The sequence below is a fragment of the Balaenoptera borealis genome, assembly GCF_965194805.1.
Source record: "Balaenoptera borealis genome assembly, chromosome: 17".
In the NCBI taxonomy this organism is placed as follows: Eukaryota; Metazoa; Chordata; class Mammalia; order Artiodactyla; family Balaenopteridae; genus Balaenoptera; species Balaenoptera borealis.
The window spans coordinates 25,335,189-25,359,539 of record NC_138876.1 but is presented as its reverse complement, the minus strand read 5'-3'; the positions used below and the strand labels follow the sequence as shown (position 1 = coordinate 25,359,539).

Genomic DNA, 24,351 nt, shown 5'->3' with positions numbered 1-24,351 from the left:
GTACATCATTCTGGGATAGTGGGATTCAGCTTTGCCTGAATGTTAATTTTTAGTCATCAGCCAAATTTAGTATATGCATAATTGGCTCAACCTAGACATATCTAAAAATGAATTTTACTAGATATCACCAAATTTCTCCTATATGACTATACCAATTTACATTCCCCAAAGTTCATGAGTTTCAAGTTCTTCAAATTATTATCAACATTTAGTATCATACTGCTTTTTAATTTTTACCAATTTTGCGAACATGCAATAGAAAATTATGTTGGCTTTAATTTTCATTTCTTAAATTCTATCAAGCACTTTTTGACTTTTGCTTATTGTTACTGGAATTACCTCTACTGTGAAATTTTTTTGCCCATATTTTCTTTTAGGCTATATTTTTTAATTGATTTGTAGGATTCCTTTCTATGGAGTGTATGTTTTTCTATTATATTGTAAATATCTCCTTCTAAAATATATCATTTAAATTTTTTGTTTATGGTATATTTCCCTATAAAGAGATTTGTAAAAAATAATAATAATAATAAGGACTGGGACTTGGTCAGGAAAACAGAAGCCACTTAGATATTTTGAGTTGCTCAAATTCAATACAAGAAATTAGAGGGAAAATACAAAGAAATTCAGAGGGCGTGAAGGTCAGAAGATCACTGCTGGTTTTCAAGAATCCAGGAGTTCAGGGAAGCTGCTGCCACATATAACCACCTGCCAGCACCACACTCTTGCCTGCAGATGCTGGTGGAAAATAATGCTAGCTGAAAGCTACCTTTCAGCTCTCACATGTTTGCCTTTAATTAGCAGAATCTAAGCAGAGATCTTGGCTGGCAAGGGCAGGGGAAATGCAGTGCCAGATTTTTAGTCTCTACACTTAAGGGAAGTGCTTAGAAGGGCAGGAATGCTCCTGAGTATTGACAGATTTTTGCTCATGTATCTTCTTTGAGAAATCTTTTTTCGCCTTAAAGACACAGCTATTCTAGGCCACGTTTTTTTCTAAGTGTTTTAAAGTTTTGAGACTTGCATATGTCTTCAATCTGCCAGAAGTTAATTTTATATAAGGAGTAAGTTAGTAGGTCATTAGATATTTAAGCTCAAAATTTACAAAGCTTTTGGGATGTGAAGGCTATGAAGATGACTCTTCTGTTATTCTAACATGAAGAAGTTATATCCAATATTGTATATATAAATGACAGGTAATCAAGAAATATTTCTTCAATATTTTAGTTAGAATACCTTGTACTATATAATGCAGCATTAGTCAATACTTCCTTTATTGCCTGGTTAATTTTCAAGATTTAAAGAGTAATAGAAATGCCAAATGTACCTGTTAAGTAGTTTATAGGATACAGATTTACATAGAGTAACATTGTTGCTTCTGTGTAATTTACTTATTTTCTACTTGCATTTGCATTGAATAAATTATATACTAAGAGTAAAGTTAGAGTTAATAGGTCACCTGATTATTTTTCATGGTTAACATTGTCAAGACCATATTGGTAACTAAATTAAAGAGTTTAAATAGGGTAATTTATTATATATTTATAAAGCTAGTATGCAGGAAATGTCATCACAAAGTAGCTATTGCCCATCTTTAATTTGAATATAAAATTTGAAATGGCCATGTTCCGTGTGGATTACTAAACTATTTCAAGCAACAAAACTCAAAGGCTAAGAACATCCAGATATAGCTGAACTATACCCTTGGGATAATGGACATTTTCAAATGGGCTTTTTAGAAAATTAAATGTGCAGAGGTGATAACAAGAAGACATCTGGGCCCAGAGGTAATGCCTAATGGCTGGGCATCACGGACTTTTGCCAGATCAGCTTTTGAGAAGACAATGCTATAATCTATCAAAAGGGTGCAATTTAGCTCTTTATTGGATGATTGTTTAAAATACCCAATTCCTTTCTGCTGAATGAAAGTGGATTAACTAGAAATAAATAGAGCCAGAAGAATCTGCAATGAAGCATATTTTCAAGAAATAGAGTTTAAAGATTTCATGAACAACATAAGAGATACTAGGACTAAATCATTCTTTGATAGTAAATTTGGCCAATAATAAAGCATTCAGATTCTTAGGCATAAAATGACAGAAGTTTCTTTAGGAAGAATTGCATTAACATTTTTAAAAATTATTATTATTTTTACATCTACTTCAACAGTAAAAAAAAAAAAAAAAAAGATGTAAATCCATGGAATTTTAAATATAAAATATCCAAAACTTGGATTGGAGGTAATATAGTATAGTGATTAGGCTTGCAAATTCTAGAGACAGAGGCCCTCAGCTCAATTTCCATATCTGCACTTATGAGCTATATCACCTTGGGCAAGTAACAACTTTTCTGTGCTTTGTTTTTCCTCCTCTTCTCACTGAGGATAATAGTTCTTCCCTCATAGAGTTATATCTGTATCTAGTAGGTAGTAGATAAATGTTAGGTATTATTTTTAACTCTTATATTTAATGTTTTAACAATGGTGAATGTCTCTGTGTGCCTTTTAAATAAAATCTAAGTCCCTTACTATAGTCCACCTCACCCCTGCCTAGCTTCAAACTTTACCTCTCATTTTGTCCCATTCTCCTTGCTTACACAGCTCCAGCCAAATAACTCAAGCTGAAGTCTCTTAGGCCTTTGTACTTGCTGATCTATCTGCCTAGAACCCTCTACCCTCAGATCTCTTATTATAGTTCAGGTATCAATTCAGGTGACACCTCCTGAGACACAGTCCCTGAACAAACTGGGTACAGTAGAACTATCTATCCTATCATCCTGTTACAAATTATTTCTAAATGCAGTTCTCTTATCTTTTGTTCATATCTTTCTTTTCTGTCTTGTCTCACTAAAAAGTTAGCTTCATATGGGCAGGAACTTTGTCTTCTTCAGTGTTCTCTTTATTCCCAGAGCACAAAACATTCCAGTGGAGAAAGACAAAATTTAAACCTATGATCCAATGAATAACTTTCACATTAATAAGTTAATTCCAATAGAGGAATAAAAGGGAAGACAAGACATGTGACCAAAAAGAAATGACATTTCTACCACTCAGCCTTCAGAGAGAAACACAGTAAAAGACATTAGATTTAGGAATGCATTCTTGAATGTGTATTGAGCGGCTGAGGGGATCTGGTCAGAGTATCCAATCAGGTTTTGCTAAGTTCTATTATCGAATTATCCAGAGCAGAGTGATGTTTTAGGGAGAATATTGTATTGAGATCCTAATTTCTGACCTGTTCTTCCAACTTTAGAAGGCGGCAATATCTCTCACTTTACTCCCCTATACCCTTTAGGAAAGACAACTACGTATTTAATTACTTTATGTTGCATAAAGCACCTGAAAATATGCCTCATCTAGATTTTTATTTGGAATAAGTTTCAGATTTCTCAAGGGCAAGAGTAATTGTTAGCCATTTTTGAAAAGAATGGAAGAGTGGCCTGACTCAAGGAGGGAGTTAATTCTGAGAAATTGGAGGGATGGAAGAGGAATTGGATTCCCTAATGTTAGTCAAGGTCTGACCAAGTTTGTCACAGAGGTTTTACATTCAACTCGCATAGCTACCCATGCTTCAGTTCTCTAAATCAAACTAGACTTGACCGAGAAACTAATCTGGGAGAAGAAGGATCTCTCTACAAAAGACTAAGTAAGATTTTTCTTGACAACTCTAAAGGATGAAGACTGAAGAGATTTAATTCGCTTTAGAAAATTAAGGAATGGGAAATTTTCTCCCCTCAAATGTGGTGTAGCATTTTCATACCAGGTATGTTGTAATTTATTTATTGGTTAAGGAAAGTGAGAGAAGCTCACTGTCTTTTTAGTATAGTAGAACTAAAACTATTAATAATGGGTGAGCCAAATGATTTTCCTTTCTAGGCACTCAAGAGTCTCTGGACTTCCATGACACCATTAATCACAGAGGCATCTATTAATACAATATCTTTGAACTTATTATGTTTTGGAATATCTGTTACAGCTGTACATCATAGTAGACACTGTCCACTGTCTTCTCAATAGCTCTTCTTTTCTTCTCCCTCATGAACAAAACCTTGATTTTGCTCCCAGCAGTAACTGAAGCATATCAGGCAGTATATCATCATAGTCAAATAATAATCCAATTTTTTAGTCTGACAAATGCTTCATTTTTCCAGCTTGCCTTGCTGGGAAATTTAGGCATAACCATATAGCCCTGTTTTGGACAAAGAGAGATAAAAGAATGTCTGACAGAAGATTCTGCATTCCTGATAAAAGGGACATATATGGCTGACACTACCTGTTCCCTTTTTCTTTTTGCCTTGAATATGTTCAGTGTTAAAGTAGCCATCTTGTGACCATGTCACAACAATCATGAGAACAACAGTGAACACACTAGGAGTGCCACAGCAAAAAGACAGCGGCATGGCCCTTTAACAACTGAATCAAGATCTGCCTACCTCTTCTCTCTTCACAGCTCTCATATGATAAAAATAAACCCTAATTGTTTAAGCCATGGTTAGGTTTACCATTACTTGACGTCAAAAGTGGCATCTCAACCACTGTTGCCACTAGTCCATTTGCTATTCTTAGTGACTATATAATGAATGGACTAATAAGACAGTTGAAATAAAACACAACTTAAAGGCCTGTTCTAAAATATTTCTTCATTTTATTCTCAACCAAATGCAATTCTGTCTCTTAAAATGAAAATAACCAGACAACAGTAAATGTTGTTAAGTCAAAAAACAGATAATAGAAAGGTAGATAAAAAATGACTGTCATTAGATAGGGCAGGTGTCATTAGATAAGGATGGTCATAAAAGGCTTGTTTATGCTAAAACTAGAATTGTGAGAAGCTAGGCAAATGGGATTAATCTGAATTAAATTATTTGCTCTATTTCCCTTGAATGTGCTTAGCATGTTCTTTCGAATCTCTGTGCCTTTCTTCATCCTATTCTCTTTGCCTGGAATACTCTCCACTATTTCTTTCTGTGATGCACCAATACAACCTTTAATTCTACCTCATTCATGAATCCTTACCTGATCTGCCCTAGCCAAATTTCCTCTCTCCTGTCTCTAGTCCTCTTAATGTGAATATTGGAACTCCTCTTTATCTCACAGTGTTCTCTCAGATGTTTCAGAAACAAAGGTGGAATAATTTTAAGGGGAACATACCACAGAATGGCAGGGGTGGGTTTGGGTTTAGAAATGACTGGATACAGGGATTCGAACACAAAACCTGTTCTTTTCCATTTTCCCCCATGTTTGCACATCTTAGCAAATTCTCTCATGTTCAAAAATTAATTACTGCTTCTAAGAAATTTAGGAATATAAAATATGTGGCCTAGTAGAATCTTCTATATCACAAAAACATTTTACAAAATCAGTATTCAGACTACATGTTAATTTACCAAGAATACGTAAAAAGTTGTAATTGGACTAAAACTGACTAAAGACATTATGAAGTGAAATGGCCCCATGAAGAACTATGCATAACATGTTTGCAAAAAACAAAACAAACAAAAATAACCACAATACCATGTGATAACAGCTACATTAGCTGTGGATATAGACTACTGCAAAAGAAGTGTTAAAAAGTAGGCTAACTGGCTGAAGGAATCAGGGTAAGCACCAGTAGGGAAATATTTGAAATGGTCTTGAAGTTGAAGAGTTCAATTGATGCCCGAGGTGGGTGGGCCATATTGAAAGAAAAAGAAGCCTGGTTACAGGTGCTAAGGCTGGAAACCAAAGTATATTTGGAGGATGGGAAGTAGCTTCTTTCAAAGCTAGGAAATCTGTGGTTAACTATTAAGATAATTGCAGATATGCAAAAAGATTGCCATTGTGAAAAACAGAAGTAACACTTAGGAACAAATACATTTAATAACAGATGTGTTACTACTTCCAGGACCCTCCTTAACAAAGGAGCTCAGCACATAGCCATTGGATCAGAAAATCTTAGGAGCATTTACTGACCCGGTGATATCCAGAGACACCTTGGAAGCAGACTATAAATATTTTAATTCCAGAATATAGACTGAAACATTTTAGTTTCAGTTCTGAGACTGAAAAATATTCATAGATGTATGTCTGCCCTTTTTAAAAAATAATTGCTTTTATACTCTCTTTCCAATTCTATAGCTTTCCATCTTCATAATGATGCACATCCTATAATGAACAGCCAGAGTCATTAAGAAGAGTGACTTCAAATATTTTCTTTTTAAGGATTTCTTTCTTTTCTTTTTTTTTTTTTTTGACAACCAGTAGCTCACAGCAATGACAAACAGTCAATGATTTTACTCATTCCAGACACCTGAGGAACCCATTCAATTTTATATCCAGGTATGGCCTACAATGCCCAGTATCTTTGCATCAATAATCTCACATTACATAGAATTTACATATCAGAAAAGGAAATCTAGGTTTCCTCTATGAAACCCACCGACATTTTAGACAAAGAGAAATACAAAATGATGCAGAACAAAGAAACACCATTATGTAAACATTGAGCCATGACTTGAAAAATGTCACCAGCCCTGTCAGAAAACAAAAAGGGAAAGAGGAAAACAGATTAAAAAACATTTGCCCTTCTAAGCAGATCACACCAATTATATTTGAGCAATAATCCGCAATACTGTTATTTTTAGTCCATCACACAGCAATATCTGTAAACACGATTTGCTTGGATTTTCATTTGTCTTTGGGAGGACGTCATAAGAAATCACATTATACACAAGAGTTCTCAGGATTTAAAAATATGTATTCAACATCATTTTGTTAATTTCTGTTGTGTTAATGTTAATAATGTAACAATTCTAGCACAGGTAGGAAAAAACCTTTAAATAAACAAGGAGCAAGAATAGTATCTCAGTATTATGTCTCCTGTCTCCTACTTATATCATTAAGAAAGAGCATTTTCACAAACAGTAATTTGATGCAGATTCCCTTTAGGAGCCCATGAATATCTTTGATGCTGTAACCATTTCAATTTCCCCATTTCTGTAATAGCTTTCATTCATTTGACTTCTTGAGAAAATTTATGGAATTCATTCAATTCTCTCAAATATTCTAACAGTGAAGATTTCTGAATACTGTTAATTTATTTTGCTATATTACACGAATATTCTGAACTTCCAAAAAACTGATTTGATCTGGTAAATTGTAAATTTATTAAACACATAACCAGGAATCACCAGTTTTTCATGCACTTTACTTTCCTAGAACAGTTCTTACACAGAGCAGAAGCTTAATAAATATGTTATCTGAATACGACTTAATGTTCATTGGTGTAATTAGTCTATTTCTTAAATTATGATACAGGTAAAATAAATTCATTTTGTTCATATATCAATTGATGTAACCCACCTACCTATGTCTCTCAACGATTCTCAGTCTTTTGAGCTTCTACCTGTTTAAATGTCATAAAGCTGACTTGAGTATAAAACAATAGTTCTATATGAGTTTATTTTTAACAAGGCAATTTAACACAAGAGCAAAACAAACAAAAATCTTAGCTACTCTTCAGTGTAAAATCATTTGAAACCATCCAATTATCATTAAGGGTGACCAACTATAACTACTACACATGTATTGCATATGTTTTGCAATTATAGGTAGAAGCTCAAACATTGGATCCCCATTTATTAAAACGTTTAATTGTATTTCTTAAACATTTCACGTGAAGAATACTGCTATCTTAAAATATATAAATAAGTTCAAAGTCACAAATTACTTAAACTTTCTGAATCTTAGCTGTTTCAACTGTAAAATAGCAACAGTTAGAATACCTGTAATTTTTAAAGTTAGGTTCAAATAAAATTATATACATAGAAGGGAGTTGTAAACAGCAAATTGATAATCAGATGTTGAATATTACTTCACCTGGTGTACTGCAATTATTTAATAAATATTTAGCATCAGTGTTTGGCCTTTTTTTTTTCTTCCAAAATACTTACTGGTATAGACAAGTTGAAAGCCTTCATCTGTCCCTTCAGAATCAGAATTAAATTCTAGCCAGAGCTGGTTTGAAGTACTACTAAGGGTCAGTCCTCGCATAGATGCGCCAGTAAAAGCACCTAGTAGATGAGTTGTTTTATCTTTTCCATCATAAATCTGCAAAAATATATTTACAATTAAAATGTAAATTTGCCAGTAATAACCAATTCAGAGCATGTATTTATATCTGTGAAGAAAATGAAATTATTACACTCTTCGTAAATCAGGTCACTACCTGTTTCCCAAGAACAACGGCATATATGAATTCCTACAAATATCAGGGTAAGAAAGTTAGACACCACATGGGTAATTTTAATATTCCAAGCTCAGCAGACACTAAGTAAAACTCAAAATCATGTTATAAAGCTTTTGTTCTTATAAAAACAATGCTTCTAATGGCAGACAATTTAAAATTGAGAATACCTACAGAAAGTTTGGTTTCTAAGACTGGTTGGTTGGTTGGTTGTTTTTCTAAACTTGCTCAAGGGCACCAAACACCTGCTTTTCTAATAACGTGATTAATATAAAATGTACTTGCTTCTTTTGCATCTTCTATTTACCCATGCCCTTTATTTCATATCTGACACTTTTAAAATGTTAAAATAGTACTAAATGCATTTAGAAGCTGATTTAACAAGGCAAAAGTATACAAAGCAAAACTGATATGTTCCCAAAGCTCCCTACCTCATTCCCATTCTTCAGAAGGTGTAGCTTCTCATTGCCCTCTAATTTGCTTTTATTTTATCAAAGCATTATAGACATTTCTTCAGGTCAGTGGATAGAGATTCTTACTTTTGAGAGCTGTGTAATATTTCATTCAATGGCACTATCACAACTTGCACTACCATTCCATATATTAATAAACTAAAGTTTTTTGCCACTTTAAAGTAATGCTGAAATAAACACCCTTTAGATGTTATTTCACATTTCTTTTTTGGTACTTGTATTTCAGTAAGAAAGTTTTCAATATATTGAATTTGGGGGCTAAAATGTTCATGTATTGTCAGATTATTTTCCAAAAAGTGTACAGTAATTAAACTGAGGGTTTGCCAACAATGCATATTACTATTCTTTTTCCTTTAAGGCACACATTCCTTTTTTTTTTTTTAAACATCTTTATTGAAGTATAATTGCTTTACAATGGTGTGTTAGTTTCTGCTTTATAACAAAGTGAATCAGTTATACATATACATATGTCCCCATATCTCTTCCCTCTCATATCTCCCTCCCTCCCACCCTCCCTATCCCACACCTCTAGGTGGTCACAAAGCACCGAGCTGATCTCCCTGTGCTATGCGGCTGCTTCCCACTAGCTATCTATTTTACATTTGGTAGTGTATGTATGTCCATGCCACTCTCTCACCCTGTCACATCTCACCCCTCCCCCTCCCCCTATCCTCAAGTCCATTCTCTAGTAGGTCTGTGTCTTTATTCCCGTCTTGCCACTAGGTTCTTCATGACCTTTTTTTTCCCCTTAGATTCCATATATATGTGTTAGCATACTGTATTTGTTTTTCTCTTTCTGACTTACTTCACTCTGTATGACAGAGTCTGACTTCATCCACCTCATTACAAATACCTCCATTTCATTTCTTTTTATGGCTGAGTAATATTCCATTGTATATATGTGCCACATCTTCTTTATCCATTCATCCGATGATGGACACTTAGGTTGCTTCCATGTCCTGGCTATTGTAAATAGAGCTGCAATGAACATTTTGGTACATGACTCTTTTTGAGTTATGGTTTTCTCAGGGTATATGCCCAGTAGTGGGATTGCTGGGTCGTATGGTAGTTCTATTTTTAGTTTTTTAAGGAACCTCCATACTGTTCTCCATAGTGGCTGTATCAATTTACATTCCCACCAACAGTGCCAGAGTGTTCCCTTTTCTCCACACCCTCTCCAGCATTTATTGTTTCTAGATTTTTTGATGATGGTAAGGCACACATTCTTAATGTGGTAGTTATTACCCCCAAGGGTGTGAAAATTGGTTCTTAGAGTTCATAAAATCTTGGATATTATGATGATTTGTGGTCCTACAAAGACCAACTCTGACAAATCTCATTCCACAGTACTTAGTTTCATGAAGTTGGAGCTTGGGGCTCCTTCTGTGAATGATAATGAATAGAATAACTGAGAAATACTTCTGAAAGTTACTTGTCTCTTGCCTGAAATTGCCTTACTTCTGACCTGTCATAAGAGTAAAAATTATGTCGCTAAACTCCTAATCCCGTAATCTTGTCATAGCACCAATGTTCCCCCAAAGTGGTATTCATGTCACCTAGGAGATGATATTTAGGTGGTACATGAGGAAACTTTTATTATTATTATATTAATTTACATGATATATTTTTCTTGTGCTAAATTGTTGGATTTAACTTGATCATCTATTTAGAATGTTTTCTACAATTTGTAAATAAAAACTGATGTATAACTTTTTTTCTTTTTATCAAATTATCCTTACAGGTTTTAGTATTAAGTTTATGTTAATTTAACAAAGTGAACTGGAAATATTTTACTATATTTCAAAATCTGGATTATTCAAATAAAACAATGAGACTCTGCTTTCTACAGATTCAAGGTATTCTTCAATTCAAGGACATATTCCTGAGTTTTTGTTTATTTAATTATTCCTTGTCAATTTTATTATTTTATTTTCCACCTTGAATGCCTATTATTTACATATTCAGTCTCCAAAACTGTGTTGCAATTCTTTTACATTTTTTTCTTCTGAAATTTATCTATCTTTCCTCTGTATTATGGCTTATCTTCCACTGGATCTTCCATACTAACAATTAGATTTTCAGCAGTAACTAATCTCTTTTTAGGTCTTCTATTTAAATCTTAAATTTTTAAATCATTGGTCAAGTTCTAGAAAGTCAGTCCGTCTGTTTGTCTCTCTCTCTCCCCCTTCTTCCCTCCCCCATTCTCTGTTTTTGGTACTCAAATTGCATTATCTTAAGATATCTCATTTGTTTTATGTATTTAACTTGGTCTTTCTTACTTCTGGTTCCTGAATTCCATTAACTATGTGTATATCTTTAGGTAGTTATAGTTTTATGTTTCCTTATTACTGATACAGGTTTTAGATGTTGTAAAGACAACAATGCTTTTATTTAACTGCTATACAAATGTAGCTTTTGTTCAGAGCCCCTAGTATCCTTTCCTAACAACCTTACTCTATAACTTTTCTGCACAGACTTTCTGAAGTCTCCAGTGTCCAGGCGTTTCCTGCTCTCTCCCTTTGTGCCTGAGGGAATCTATAGCTTCATATGCACCCTCCAGGCTCCACCAGTTTATTTACTTGTTATTTTATTACCACTGAGAGGGAGTGGAAATAAGAAAGAGAGGAAATGAGTTGTAAAATCAATCCAACATGCTCACTGAATTCCTAACAGCAAACACCTTACTGGTCTCCCTCTTTGTTTTAAAAGGTCTTTCTGTCAATTTTTTAAAAAATGTGTTGACTGTTAAAAGAGTATTTGACTGCTAGATAAAGGGCTGTATGGACTAATTTCCTAAAATTATATGGGAGTACCAGGAACCCCTTGTGGAATCTAATTTATCATACAAATTCATCTGTTTTAGTTATCAGCAAGAATTTGTCTTCAACAAAGCTGAACCAAATGTTGAGGCTTGTTAGCTCAGGAATTTTTTTTGTTTGATTACATAGGAGTCAACTTTTCATTCCTTAAGAATAGTAGCCATCAGCAATAATTCAGAGACAAGGAAACATTGTGTGTCAGAAAATGCAACTTTTGTGTCTGTGTTTCAAATGTTCAATATGCTCAGAAATCTGCTTCTGAATACAGTTATGTGTATAACTCTATATATGCTGTAGTTTATAAATCCTGTGGTTGGAGCTACACATTCACTGTCAAACCATGTAACCAACTGATCCAGTGGATCTTATTTGTGGTTAACACTTTCAAGGTAACTCTATAGAACATTTTCCTTTTATTTCTCTTACTGCTGACCAACATACAATTTCATTTGTATGTTAAATATAAATAATTTTTTCTTGGAGTCAACTAGTTCTGCTTTCATGTATGGATACATTTTAAGAACTTTCAGTTTGTCGAAAACAGCCAAATAAAGGGGAAATATAAACTAAATAACTAATTGTTGCAATTGAGTAAATAGGAATTGAAATTTATTTTTAATTTTTAAAAAAGGTCTCCCCTAACTTTTTTTCCCCAAATTTCAGTGGGAATGAAAAAAAAAAAATTTAATGATAGCAGAAACCATTATTTTACTCCATATATATAAATCATTCCTATGTATAATAATGAAAAAAGTAACAAGATAATTCAACACATATTTAGTTCCTTCTTAACCTGAAGGAGATTAAAAAAAATAACACAATATTGTCTGCCACAAGAGATACATATTTGTATTGAATTTTTCTATTTTTCTAGATAGAAGCATACATTTTTCTTTTTCAAAAGAAACTTTCTTTAAGAACTAATTTTTAAAATAATCATTGGAGAAGCAGGTATGAGAAAGGAGCTAATATTTTCAAATGAAAATAATTATCTTAAGCTCAGCTGGGATGATCTAATTCAGCATCAAAATTAACTACAATTTATTTAACAATGTAAAGTCAGATGGTGGGAAACAAATAATGTAGAAGGACCACTATAATTATCAAAGTAAAATGAAGTGTGATCATTCAGCTACGAAATTTTGGAAGCATGTATAAAATTGTTAAATCAAAATGAAAAGCAAGTGTTAATTAGGAAGGCTTTAAAAAGAGAAGAGTTTTATAGCTATGATCAAGTCCATGCTGTTTAACTTGTAAATAAAATCCTTCAAATGTATTCAAATATATATGGGGGCATAAAGGCAACATGGAAGGACAAAGCAGTGTAGCCAAAGACAAATTACATTTGAAGTAGACATGAATGCAATCATACAAATAAGAAAATAAAACAAACAAAATGTGCCTTTCATTTAAAAATAAATTTACAGTACAGAGTGATTATATTGGGTCTGATCAGAACCACATAGAAATTTTGAGATTATTTCTCATTACTTTTCTACTTAAAATCAGGATCTTTAAGTATGTTTTTATTTATTTGAGCCTATTTTCCTTTTTCTAAAATATATTATTATTTTTAAGATATGTCTTAATATCTATTTTTATTTTTCAGAAATTTAGAAAGCTAAAAAAGACTAAGCTAATTATAATAGTATACTTTTTAATTGAAAGGGAGAGGACTCTGGGGCTCACAATAGAAATAGTTACTCAGAGCCTAATTCAGATAATGAAGACTTACTTTTATGTCAAATGTAGAATTTCAAGTTTTCTTAAGAATTAATATTGTGAAAGGCATTGAGGGCTTTTATAACATTAATGAAGCTCTTTGATAAGACTCTAATTTGTTATAAGGTTGCAATTAATTTGGTAGTCCTACACTAGAACAGACTAGAACTTAATACTGCCATGTTTCAATTATCAAACCTTTTTTAATGGATCAGGGCCTGAAATTAGTTATGGTGTACAGACCCTCCTACATCTGGAAGTTCAAACCCTATTATGATGAACTGCTTATGGACACTTAAAACTGTTGTTGTTGTTAATGACATAATAAATGTATGATTAGAAAGTATATTCCCAGTCATTTCTCTAGTGAATTTAGCAAATAAGCTATTATCTGAACCCAAGAGCAAAAAGTACATAAAAAAGTAAAATAAAAAGAGAGAAATTACACATGCATGTGAGTATAATCATACAAACCTTCAAATCATTCCTGCTCCTGAATACTAGAATTTTCATTTTGGCCATTTGTTTTATAGGTTGATTTGGAATTTAAATCATTTTTTCTAATAAGTTGAGCTAGAGTTCAAATTTTGAATGAAAAAGAAAAAATAATTTTTACAATTGTTAAAAAGGACAATATTTTAAATCTTATTATGTTCTCTCCAAAGATGATATGTAACAGAGAAGAAAACATTTGTTTGTACTCAAATATTTGTCTTCACAATAGCTATATAATGTGTACTCAATTATGAGAGTTAGTATGTATCAGGGAGGGAGTTGAGAATGCAATGAGGGGTCAGGTTTTCAGGGGCCTTAGCTTTGTGGTCCCAGCTCTACCATCAAAGCTGATTGGAATGTCACACATCATTTCACTTCTGTGATCCTCAGTAGGGGAGAAAAGGAAGGGTTTTATGAGGCCTATCATAGCACTCTATACAAATGGATATTTACAGAGTGCTTTTGAAGGGAGAAATAACAGAGGATTACCAGTGAACAACAAGCAGAGTTAGTAGATACATGTGGTAGACTTATGAGATCACTGGTGTGCTAGAAAATATTTAAAACCCAGCTCTCAAACAAACCAAACTGGTGAATGTACATACCCATATATATGTTTTTTAAGTAAATTTTATTGATATAAAGAGAGATTGACAGACTTTTTCTGAAAAGGTTTAGATAGTAAATATTTTAGGCTGTTAACATCTCTGTGACAACTACTCAATACTGCCCTTCTAGCACAGAAGCAGCTGTAGACAATATGTGAATGAATAAACATAGCTTTCTCCTATTAAAACTGTATTTACAGAAAGAGGTGTCAGTCTGATTTGGCTCACAAACTGTCATTTGTGAATCACTGATTTAAGGAATGTGTAGCATGCTATTTATACACAGGAATAAAATATACAATACTCATTATTGTAGATTCCATAGAGCTAATTGATTCTTACAGAGTGCTTTCAGTATTTTTTGCCAAACTTTTGTAGCTGCAACTTATAACTGCAACTTACAGACAAAAGTTGTTCTTAAATGAACATTGCTTGATTTTTTTAAAAAATTTATTTTTATTTATTTATTTTTGACTGTATTGGGTCTTTGTTGCTGCATGCAGGCTTCCTCTAGTTGCAGCGAGCAGGGGCTACTCTTCTTTGAGGTGTGCGGGCTTCTCATTGCGGTGGCTTCTCTTGTTGCAAAGCATGGACTCTAGGTGCACAGGCTTCAGCAGTTGTGTCACACAGGCTCAGTATTTGCAGCTCGTGGGCTCTAGAGCACAGGCTCAGTAGTTGTAGCACACGGGCTTAGTTGCTCCGCGGCATGTGGGATCTTCCCGGACCAGGGCTCGAACCAGTGTCCCCTGCATTGGCAGGTGGATTCTTAACCACTGCACCACCAGGGAAGCCCTATTGCTTGATTTTTTTGTTAACAAGTAAGATGAAAATGAAACATCAAAAACGATGTTATATCAGAATGTCACTGGTTTGTAAATTATATGAGCAACTTCTTTGCTAAACTGAATATAGTTTTCAAATACTAGAAAAGATATTTTCTCAATTTTTTGTGCTATTCATAATATAATGGCTACAGATACAACCCGTTTCTACTTATGTACTGACAATGAGCAAAGCAATAAATCAAGTCAGGGCTTGTAGTATTTGCCAGTTTCTGCAGTGTAAACCCTTACTATGGCTAATATCAAGCTATCAATGTGACATTGTTGAATACAGAGCTGGGAAGAGATGGACAACCTGACATAGTATTTCCACCACACAGATACAGTATATATAACTAACCCCAAAAGCACAGATAATAGTTACAGTAGTAAAATAATTAGGAAATGAAAAGTTGCATTTATTACCTTTATTTTTTAATTTAATTGTAATCCAATTGTAACAATTTAATTTTTAATAATGGCTATGTTTAACAACCAGCTCACAAAAGTACTGAAAATTTAACAATAGGCTCTCACAAGTGGTACTGCCAAAGCTTCACCAATAGGTTATGAAACAGCTTAAAAATAATACGTCTTAGAAAACAACAATAGCAACACATTAATAACCTTCTCATCATATTTCTAAAAGAATGTTATTAAGTCCTTCAACTATCTAGTTTTTAATAAATATGATATACATCTCCTAACCTTTACTTTTGGACTCTCAAAACCAATTTTTGGGGGATATTTTACTAGCTCTTCTCCATAATAATCCATTTAGTCTACATTTTGCGTAAGAAATAAGTCTTTAAACTTCACAATGCTGACTGTGGTAAAAAGATTGTCTTGAATTATTTCCCTGCTACATTTCTTTATCTAAACATAGTGCTTAGTCTTTTTCTGAAAATAAAAACAAACACAGTGACAACAAAAACATAAATAGTAGTTCTGGGGCTTCCCTGGTGGCGCAGTGGTTGAGAATCTGCCTGCCAATGCAAGGGACACGGGTTCGAGCCCTGGTCTGGGAAGATCCCACATGCCGTGGAGCAACTGGGCCCGTGAGCCACAACTACTGAGCCTGCGCGTCTGGAGCCTGTGCTCCGCAACGAGAGAGGCCGCGATAGTGAGAGGCCCGCGCACCGCGATGAAGAGTGGCCCCCACTTGCCGCAGCTAGAGAAAGCCCTCGCACAGAAACGAAGACCCAACACAGCCATAAATAAAATAAATAAATAAATAGTATTTCTGATTGGTATTCAGCTTTTTTCCTATCCAGCTGACAAGGAGAGCTATTCATTATTGACAGTTTAGAGCCTACATATAATAAACACCACCTATAAATGTTAATTAAAAGAATTAATTAAGTTACATATTTTGAGTGAGGGATTGGGAAGTTCAATATTGCCCATTGAAAGTAACAGAACCAAGGAAAGATATATTCATAATTCCCAAACCTGCTGGTCATCACATAATCTGGAGAGCTTTATAAAATTCCTTAATCCCAGGTGCAAACCAACTGAACCAACTTTCCCCAGATCTACTGAAACTTTGCTAGTGTGGTTATAAATAACTAAGGTGTTTATAAAAAGAAGGAGGAGGGAGAGAGAGAGTGGGTGAGTGAGTAAACAAGCATCATCCTAGATGATGAGCTACTGGAAAGTTGTTTTTGTGTGTGTATAAATATAGATAAATAACACACATTGTTTTTTATTGTTGTTGCTGGTTTGTTTTTATCAGAATCCAATACAGTGATGTTATATAGTAAGTGAAACCAGAAAAAAACAAACCTTCTTCCAAGCCTTATACTCATGTAAAGATTACAAGAGAATGTCATTCCAAAGAATGTAGCCGATCCTACCACATAAAGAAAAACAATGCTTTTAAATCTCTCAGTCAAGGGGCAGAGAGTTCCATAATGGGCTATTTTTTTTTCTTATTTCTTCTTATGTCTTAGTTGGAATGGAGAAAGAGAACTGACTCTACTAGGTTTAATATTGGAAAGTGCTGGGGATGAGGATGGGCTCTCATGGATTAATTTGCAGTTAGGCAAATTACCTTCCATCCTGAGAGGACTCTGGGCTTAACAGTCTTTGAGAAGTAATCATTTGTCCTTTGCAGAGTACATTGTCTGTTTGTGCATGCCTAACTGTGCCTGTGTCAGTAGGTATCTTTGACCTAATAGTCGTCCATGGAATTAATGAGAAGAATAACATACAAGCATTTTACATCTTACACTGGTGGAGAGACCATGAAGACAGACAGCGTTTAAAAGCCCATCCCAAACCATCTCTGTAGTATGGCTTACTGAAGTTCTTTTAAAGTGATAATTTAGAATAAATCCCAGGTTAGACTATCAGTAGAAGGATAATCAAATTGGTGTGTTTCCAGGTTAATTTTAGTATATAATCTTTTCAACTTTGGAAAACATATATTTATTCTAGGAAAGATATAATTTTTAAAATATTTCTGGGAATATAAATTTTCATCCTTTCACTCATGAAAGAAAAATTGCTATTTAATGAAATCCACAAAAGGGTCTTAAATTGAGTTTTTCTGCTTTCCTTTGTCTCTCACCATCACATCCCCTCACACTGTCACTTATTACTGAGGTCCCATCCTTCCTCAAGGGAACACACATCACAAATGCATATGACCTTACTCCAAATAAGTAATACGTTAGAAAGCACTCTGAGAAACATATTAGGGCTATTTTTTAAAAAAGCATCACTTGTTATCCCTAATGAATTTTCCAAATAATAAACATCATTCAGTATGGAAAAGTAATGTAGAAATTTCAAGCATCACTGAGAGCACAGAAATATTTTAGGAAGGATTGTGGTAGGCATGGGGAAGCATTTCCTGACTTTTAACTTATAAATACATGTTTATTATTGTTGCTTATGTGATACAGTTTAGTAGCTACACTCATATTTCTGACCTACACCTTGATACATTTTTTCCCTACAGTTAGCCAAACAAACAAACAAATAAATAAATAAATAACCACTGCCTTAATTCTAAGTACAAGCATCCCATTAATCTCAATGTTGACTCCAATTTAGCAAATAAACTTATTTTAACAGGAAAATCCAAACAATGAACTGGAAGTTGAAGATATAATACAGTGAATTTCTGTTGCCTATTGAGGAAAAGCACAAAAAACGGGAATGGCTCTAAATTAATACTAAAATTGTATATATCTAAGTGTATTGCAGGAAATCTTTCCCATGTCTATACAAATCTTGCAAGCATACAGAACTGTTTGTGTTAGAGAACCATCAATTATCATCAAATTAATATTCTTTTTAAAAGAAGGACATAACCAACAACCTTAAAATCATTGCTTAAATAAAAATCCCCCAATCAACCTGGGATATCACAATTTTTTTCAAGATTTGTGAAAACAGAAATATGTTGAATTTCTTACCTGGATTAATGAAATCTTGATAATGAGAAAAAAATGTATGTGATCATTTTTTAAATATTTAAATGTGATTTTATAGAAGTGTTTACTTTTATTCCGATAATGAATATAAACTGTATTTATCAAAACACTTACTTTGAAAAATATGGAGCAGCAAGTATGAAAATATTCATTTGCCTAAAATTGTATCATTAAAAAAAATTTCTCTTGGCAGCACCGTGCCACTTGCAGGATCTTAGTTCCCCACCTAGGAACTGAACCTGTGGCCACAGCAGTGAAAGCACTGAGTCCTGACCACTAGCCACCAGGGAACTCCCTTCAATTGTATCTTTAAATTCGATTATTTCAAAATTTTTAAATAAATTAACAAATTTTGTCCTAAATGTTTATTATCAACAAGGTATATTTTTTCTTAAATAATTTATAGATATTGTTAGATATATTCATAAATTATAAACTTTTTCATAGTCATAAATGCAGAGTTATCTATGTATCAACAGAAATGTTACTTAATAAACATCAAAATAAAATAAATAAATGTCCATTTATGGATTAATTATGTTTCATAGATAATATTTATTGAATATAATATATTTGGCATGAAAGTGTTCTTATTTTGGTGTTATTGAAACATTAAAATTCATGTATCAAAAAAATAAATGGTTCTGAAGAACCTAGGGGCAGGACAGAAATAAAGACACAGACGTAGAGAATGGACTTGAGGACACGGGAAGGGGTAAGGGTAAGCTGGGACGAAGTGAGAGAGTGGCATGGACTTATATATACTACCAAATGTAAAATAGATAGCTAGTGGGAAGCAGCCACGTAGCACAGGGAGATCAGCTCAGTGCTTTGTGACCACCTAGAGGGGTGGGATAGGGAGGGTGGGAGGGAGATGCAAGAGGGAGGAGATATGGGGATACATATATATGTATAGCTGATTCACTTTGTTATAAAGCAGAAACTAACACACCATTATAAAGCAATTATACTCCAATAAAGATGTTAAAAAAAAGAAAACAGCTATGTAGCAAATTGGGTTCAGAAACTAAATTACAAAGCATAGGAGAGACTACTGGAGTAGAGGAAGTGAATAGCTATTGGTAATATACTAGGGCATTTTCACTAGACATTTTCTTTTTTCTTCTATTACAAAAACTTCTGTATTTTGCTTTTTAAAACAATATTATAAATGGGTTTATGTCATGAAAAAAGATTCATGTATCATAAAATCAAAATTTACTTATTATAAATAAACATTAGAAACAAAACATTCTATCTCAGTAAAAATACTGACAGGAAAATGGGAAATAATGTATAATTTAAATCTATGAATGGCAGAATCAACTTATGGTTGATTATATATACATATATATCATATACATGTATATATGTATTAATGTATATTTAATGACTAAAATGATCAAAATATAAATATTCTGAGTTCACCTACCTTAAGAACATCTCCTTGTGCTAAATGAAATGTTCTGGCTGAAATATTGATTCCCTTTCCTGCTTGAACCTGAATACTATAAATGCATTCATGGTTGTTTTCATAGTTGAGTGGATAATTTGGAGAGAGCAGAATTCCTTCATTACTTGTTGCAGATGCACCACATTCAGCTGCAGGTAAAACAGAATATTGAAGTACAGTTTAATAGAAAGCATTATCATTTCAAGTAATGTAATGTATGGAAGTGTAAATGCATTTTATTTTAACTAGAGCCTAACGTGAAAATAAAGTATAGAAGGGCTTTACATTGTAGATTTTTCACTCCCTCTCATATAATAGATGGGAAGAAGGAACTACTGCCTCTGGACAGAACACTGTACATAAATAGAAATACACAATAGTTTCAGTATTTCCCCCCCTTGGATGAAAGGATAGCATGGAAAAGGATGAGGGCAAAAGATTTTCAGGATGTATTTTAAGTTTGTAGGTCTCTGATTAATTTATTATGTTTAAATTTATAGTTTACTTACTTTAAAGTATAAAAAAAGGGGAGAGATCAATTTCATTTTAGAATGATTCTTTACCTTTAAATGCTTTACTGTTTAAATACTTAAATATTAACAAAAATCAGGCAAAAGAAATAAACCTAATGAGGAAATGAAAATGATCAAGATGGAGCAGTCAGTATAATATCAATAATAATAATACTATTTTAACAAAGCATAAAATAATAATAAGAACTAGTGATATGATGCTAACAATCAACTAGTCACATGAAGTGTCACCCAATAAAGCTTCTTCAAGACCTTTTAAGGTAAAACAAAAACAAAAAATTCATAAACTGCCAATATTGATTTAAATTATTTCTATTTTAATAATATTTAAAGAGTTTTATAGCATCAGCCTTACATTTAGGTCTTTAATCCATTTTGAGTTTATTTTTGTGTATGATGTTAGGGAGTGTTCTAATTTCATTTTTGTACATGTAGCTGTCCAGTTTTCCCAGAACCACTTATTGAAGGGACTGTCTTTTCTCCATTGAATATTCTTCCCTCCTTTGTCATAGATTAGGTGACCATAGGTGCATGGATTTATCTCTGGACTTTCTATCCTGTTCCATTGATCTATATTTCTATTTTTGTGCCAACACAATACTGTCTTGATTACTGTAGCTTTGTAGTATAGTCTGAAGTCAGGGAGCCTGATTCCTCCAGCTCCATTTTTCTTTCTCAAGATTGCTTTGGCTATTTGGGGTCTTTTGTGTTTACACACAAATTGTACATTTTTTTGTTCTAATTCTGTGAAAAATGCCATTGGTAATTTGATAGGGATTGCGCTGAATCTGTAGATTGCTTTGGGTAGTATAGTCATTTTCACAATATTGATTCTTTCAGTCCAAGAATATAGTATATCTCTCCATCTGTTTGTGTCATGTCTGATTCCTTTCATCAGTGTCTTATAGTTTTTGGAGTACAGGTCTTTTGTCTCCTTAGGTAGGTTTATTCCTAGGTATTTTACTCTTTTTGATGTGATGGTAAAAGGGATTGTTTCCTTCATCTCTCTTTCTGATCTTTCACTGTTAGTGTATAGGAATGCAAGAGATTTCTGTGTATTAATTATGTATGCTGCAACTTTACCAAATTCATTGATAAGCTCTAGTAACTTTCTGGTAGCATCTTTAGGATTTTCTATGTAAGTATCATGTCATCTGCAAACAGTGACAGTTTTACTTCTAATTTTCCAATTTGGATTCCTTTCATTTCTTTTTTTTTCTCTGACTGTCGTGGCTAGGACTTCCAAAACTATGTTGAATAAAAGTGACGAGAGTAGATATCCTTGTCTTGTTCCTGATCTTAGAGGAATCATTTACATTTTAAATCTGCCTCGTTTCTTCCTCACTAGCTTATTAGAATCTAGGCATGCTTGTGAAGGCATGGAGACAAAAGTTTCCAGGTCATACAGATGATCCAGAATACACATATACGTTTATCAGTAAGATTATTTATTAGGGAATGCAGACAGTTTTAAACTATGTTATAGAACCATGTAATTCTGAGAATATGTCCTTGGATGCCAGCTTGCAAAATACTGAAACACTGATTAGCAGCTCAGGCTTTAAAATTCAGAGATTAGCTTCAAAATTAAGCTCTATCGTCTATCTATATGGCTTTGGCAAGTTATTTATTCTCTCTAAGCCTCAATATTGTTATTATTATGATGGAAATAATAATACCCTCTTCATAGGGATGTTTGTGTGTGTGTATGTGTGTGTGTGTGTTATTATATGTAGATAATACATGTAGAGCATTTAGCAGGAAACTGGCATATAACAAGAGCTCGATAAATTAAAGCTATCATTATGAATATTTTAAGTATAAGTACTAATGGTGGCATCATGTTGTATACAAAGAAAAATAGTTTAGGATATTTATACTGTCCCCAGTGTGACTATTCAGGTGTAGAAAGACACTTAGGTGTGAAAAGCCAGAGGACTCTCTTTCTAATTTTGGAGAATTATTTATGATATTAAAATTATTTTAACTGAATATAACACCTCCCTAAATAAAGGCCATATGGTAATTTACTTCAAAATATACTAATAATTTATTGTAATGTTCTCAAAATTTGAATAGGTAGTAAGTGCCTTCTATAAACACTGGTTTTTAGTGTAAAATTTAAAGGAAATTTTCCTTTCATATGAACACTAACCTGCTTTTGTTATATTTTAATTTTCAGTTGATTTTAATGGAAGAAATGTTCACATTTTGGGGTATGGGGAAATCATTCTGGCTAATACATTATTTAACTTGAATTTTATGCTAATTAAAACAGACTGTTTGTGGCTTTCCAGACATATATTGTACATCTGCTTTAATCATTTAAAAAAAAAGGGTACACTGACCAGAAGCAAAGAATGCCCATGTTAAAAATAAAGATTAAATGCCTCCTTTCCTGGGATGCCAATGCTGGTACTCCTTTGGTAATAAGACTCCCTTCACAGGTGCCAATGACATACTGACTTGCTGTACACATGCTGATCTGATTTTTTTTTTTTTTTAAACCTTGAAGGGATGTATCCCCAACTTGCTTGACTTTCTTTGTTCTGAAAAGATATAAAACTGTGCTGAAAACCACGTTTCTCTGGAGCAGTTCCTCAGAGTTATCTGAGAGGCTGTCTCCCAGACTATAATCCTGTTTGGCTCAAATGAAACTTTTCTATACCTCTTATGGATTGTTTATTGAATATTTCCATTGACATTTCCATTATAAAATGACTATAAATGATTTTCTACTTGGTGAAATAAAATCAGGACTTAAACCAGAACGGAAGAATGAAGGAAGAAAATTTGGATTAAATTAGCACATTACTCATTTAATCAGGACTCAACATAAATTATGGGGCCCGGTACAAAAGGAAAATGTACTACACTTGTTGAAAACATGTTAACAATTTCAAGAGATCAGTAGAGCATTAAACCAAGCATGGCCCTTCTCAGCATGAAGCCCCCCACTGTGGGACTGCATGGGTTTCACATCCATAAAGCCAACTCTGCATTTATTCTTCATAAAGGTACAAATCTACAAGGTACAAATCCACAAGGTAAAACTTATTTTCTCCAGTTTTATAGGTGAAGACACCGAAGTGAGTTTTCTTGCTAAAATTGAACAAATGTTGTGTATCAGAGCTGGGATTTACACTGGGATTTATTTATCAGTCATCGCCTATGGTGTTAAAAGGGTGAACATATAATTTCTCTTCCAGATCAAAGTACTTTTTTAGTATGAAAGGAGGCATTATTAATAATTATCCCACACAGCAGTTGTAAATTGAGACCATCCCAGATAAACTGGTAGTTGGTTCACTTTTTTCTTTACACTTTAACTGATGCACACACTATTTAAGGACATTATATTAAAACTTAAGAGGATTATTTTGTGCAGGCTGGGGTATGTCCTGGAGGTCAGAATACATTCATCCCACATATAACTTATAAATCTGCATTCCATTATACATAATTATTAATGTTCAGAATGATAATCTCATATCAAGGAAAGATCTTGAAACATAAAATGATAAAAATCTGTTCAGAATGTTTTACCTATATATACAGGAAAATGAACAAGTTTATTTTTTGATGAGTTTTAATACAATAAAATTTTCTACTAACAATAAGTTACTGAGGAACTTATTTAGCCACAGTGCCAAACTCCAGAAGCTAGGTGATTAATAAACTTATTTTTACATGGAATCTCATCTTTGATTTTACCTTTTAATTTTAAAGTATACCAAACACTGGCTCCCGAGCACTCGATGTAGT

The 24,351-nt window shown here is 33.3% G+C and overlaps 1 protein-coding gene across 2 annotated transcripts in view; it reads right to left on the bottom strand.

Annotated features, from left to right (window-relative positions):
• The window catches only part of CSMD3 (CUB and Sushi multiple domains 3), a 1,186,187-nt gene that overhangs the window by 326,015 nt on the left and 835,821 nt on the right, over positions 1-24,351 (bottom strand). For both annotated transcript variants that reach the window (XM_082364543.1, XM_082364544.1), the window contains 2 exons: positions 20,033-20,202; positions 7,927-8,083 (listed from right to left, as the gene is read on the bottom strand). In XM_082364543.1, the coding sequence (XP_082220669.1) occupies positions 7,927-8,083; positions 20,033-20,202 (327 nt within the window). The remainder of the gene's footprint in view (positions 1-7,926; positions 8,084-20,032; positions 20,203-24,351) is intronic.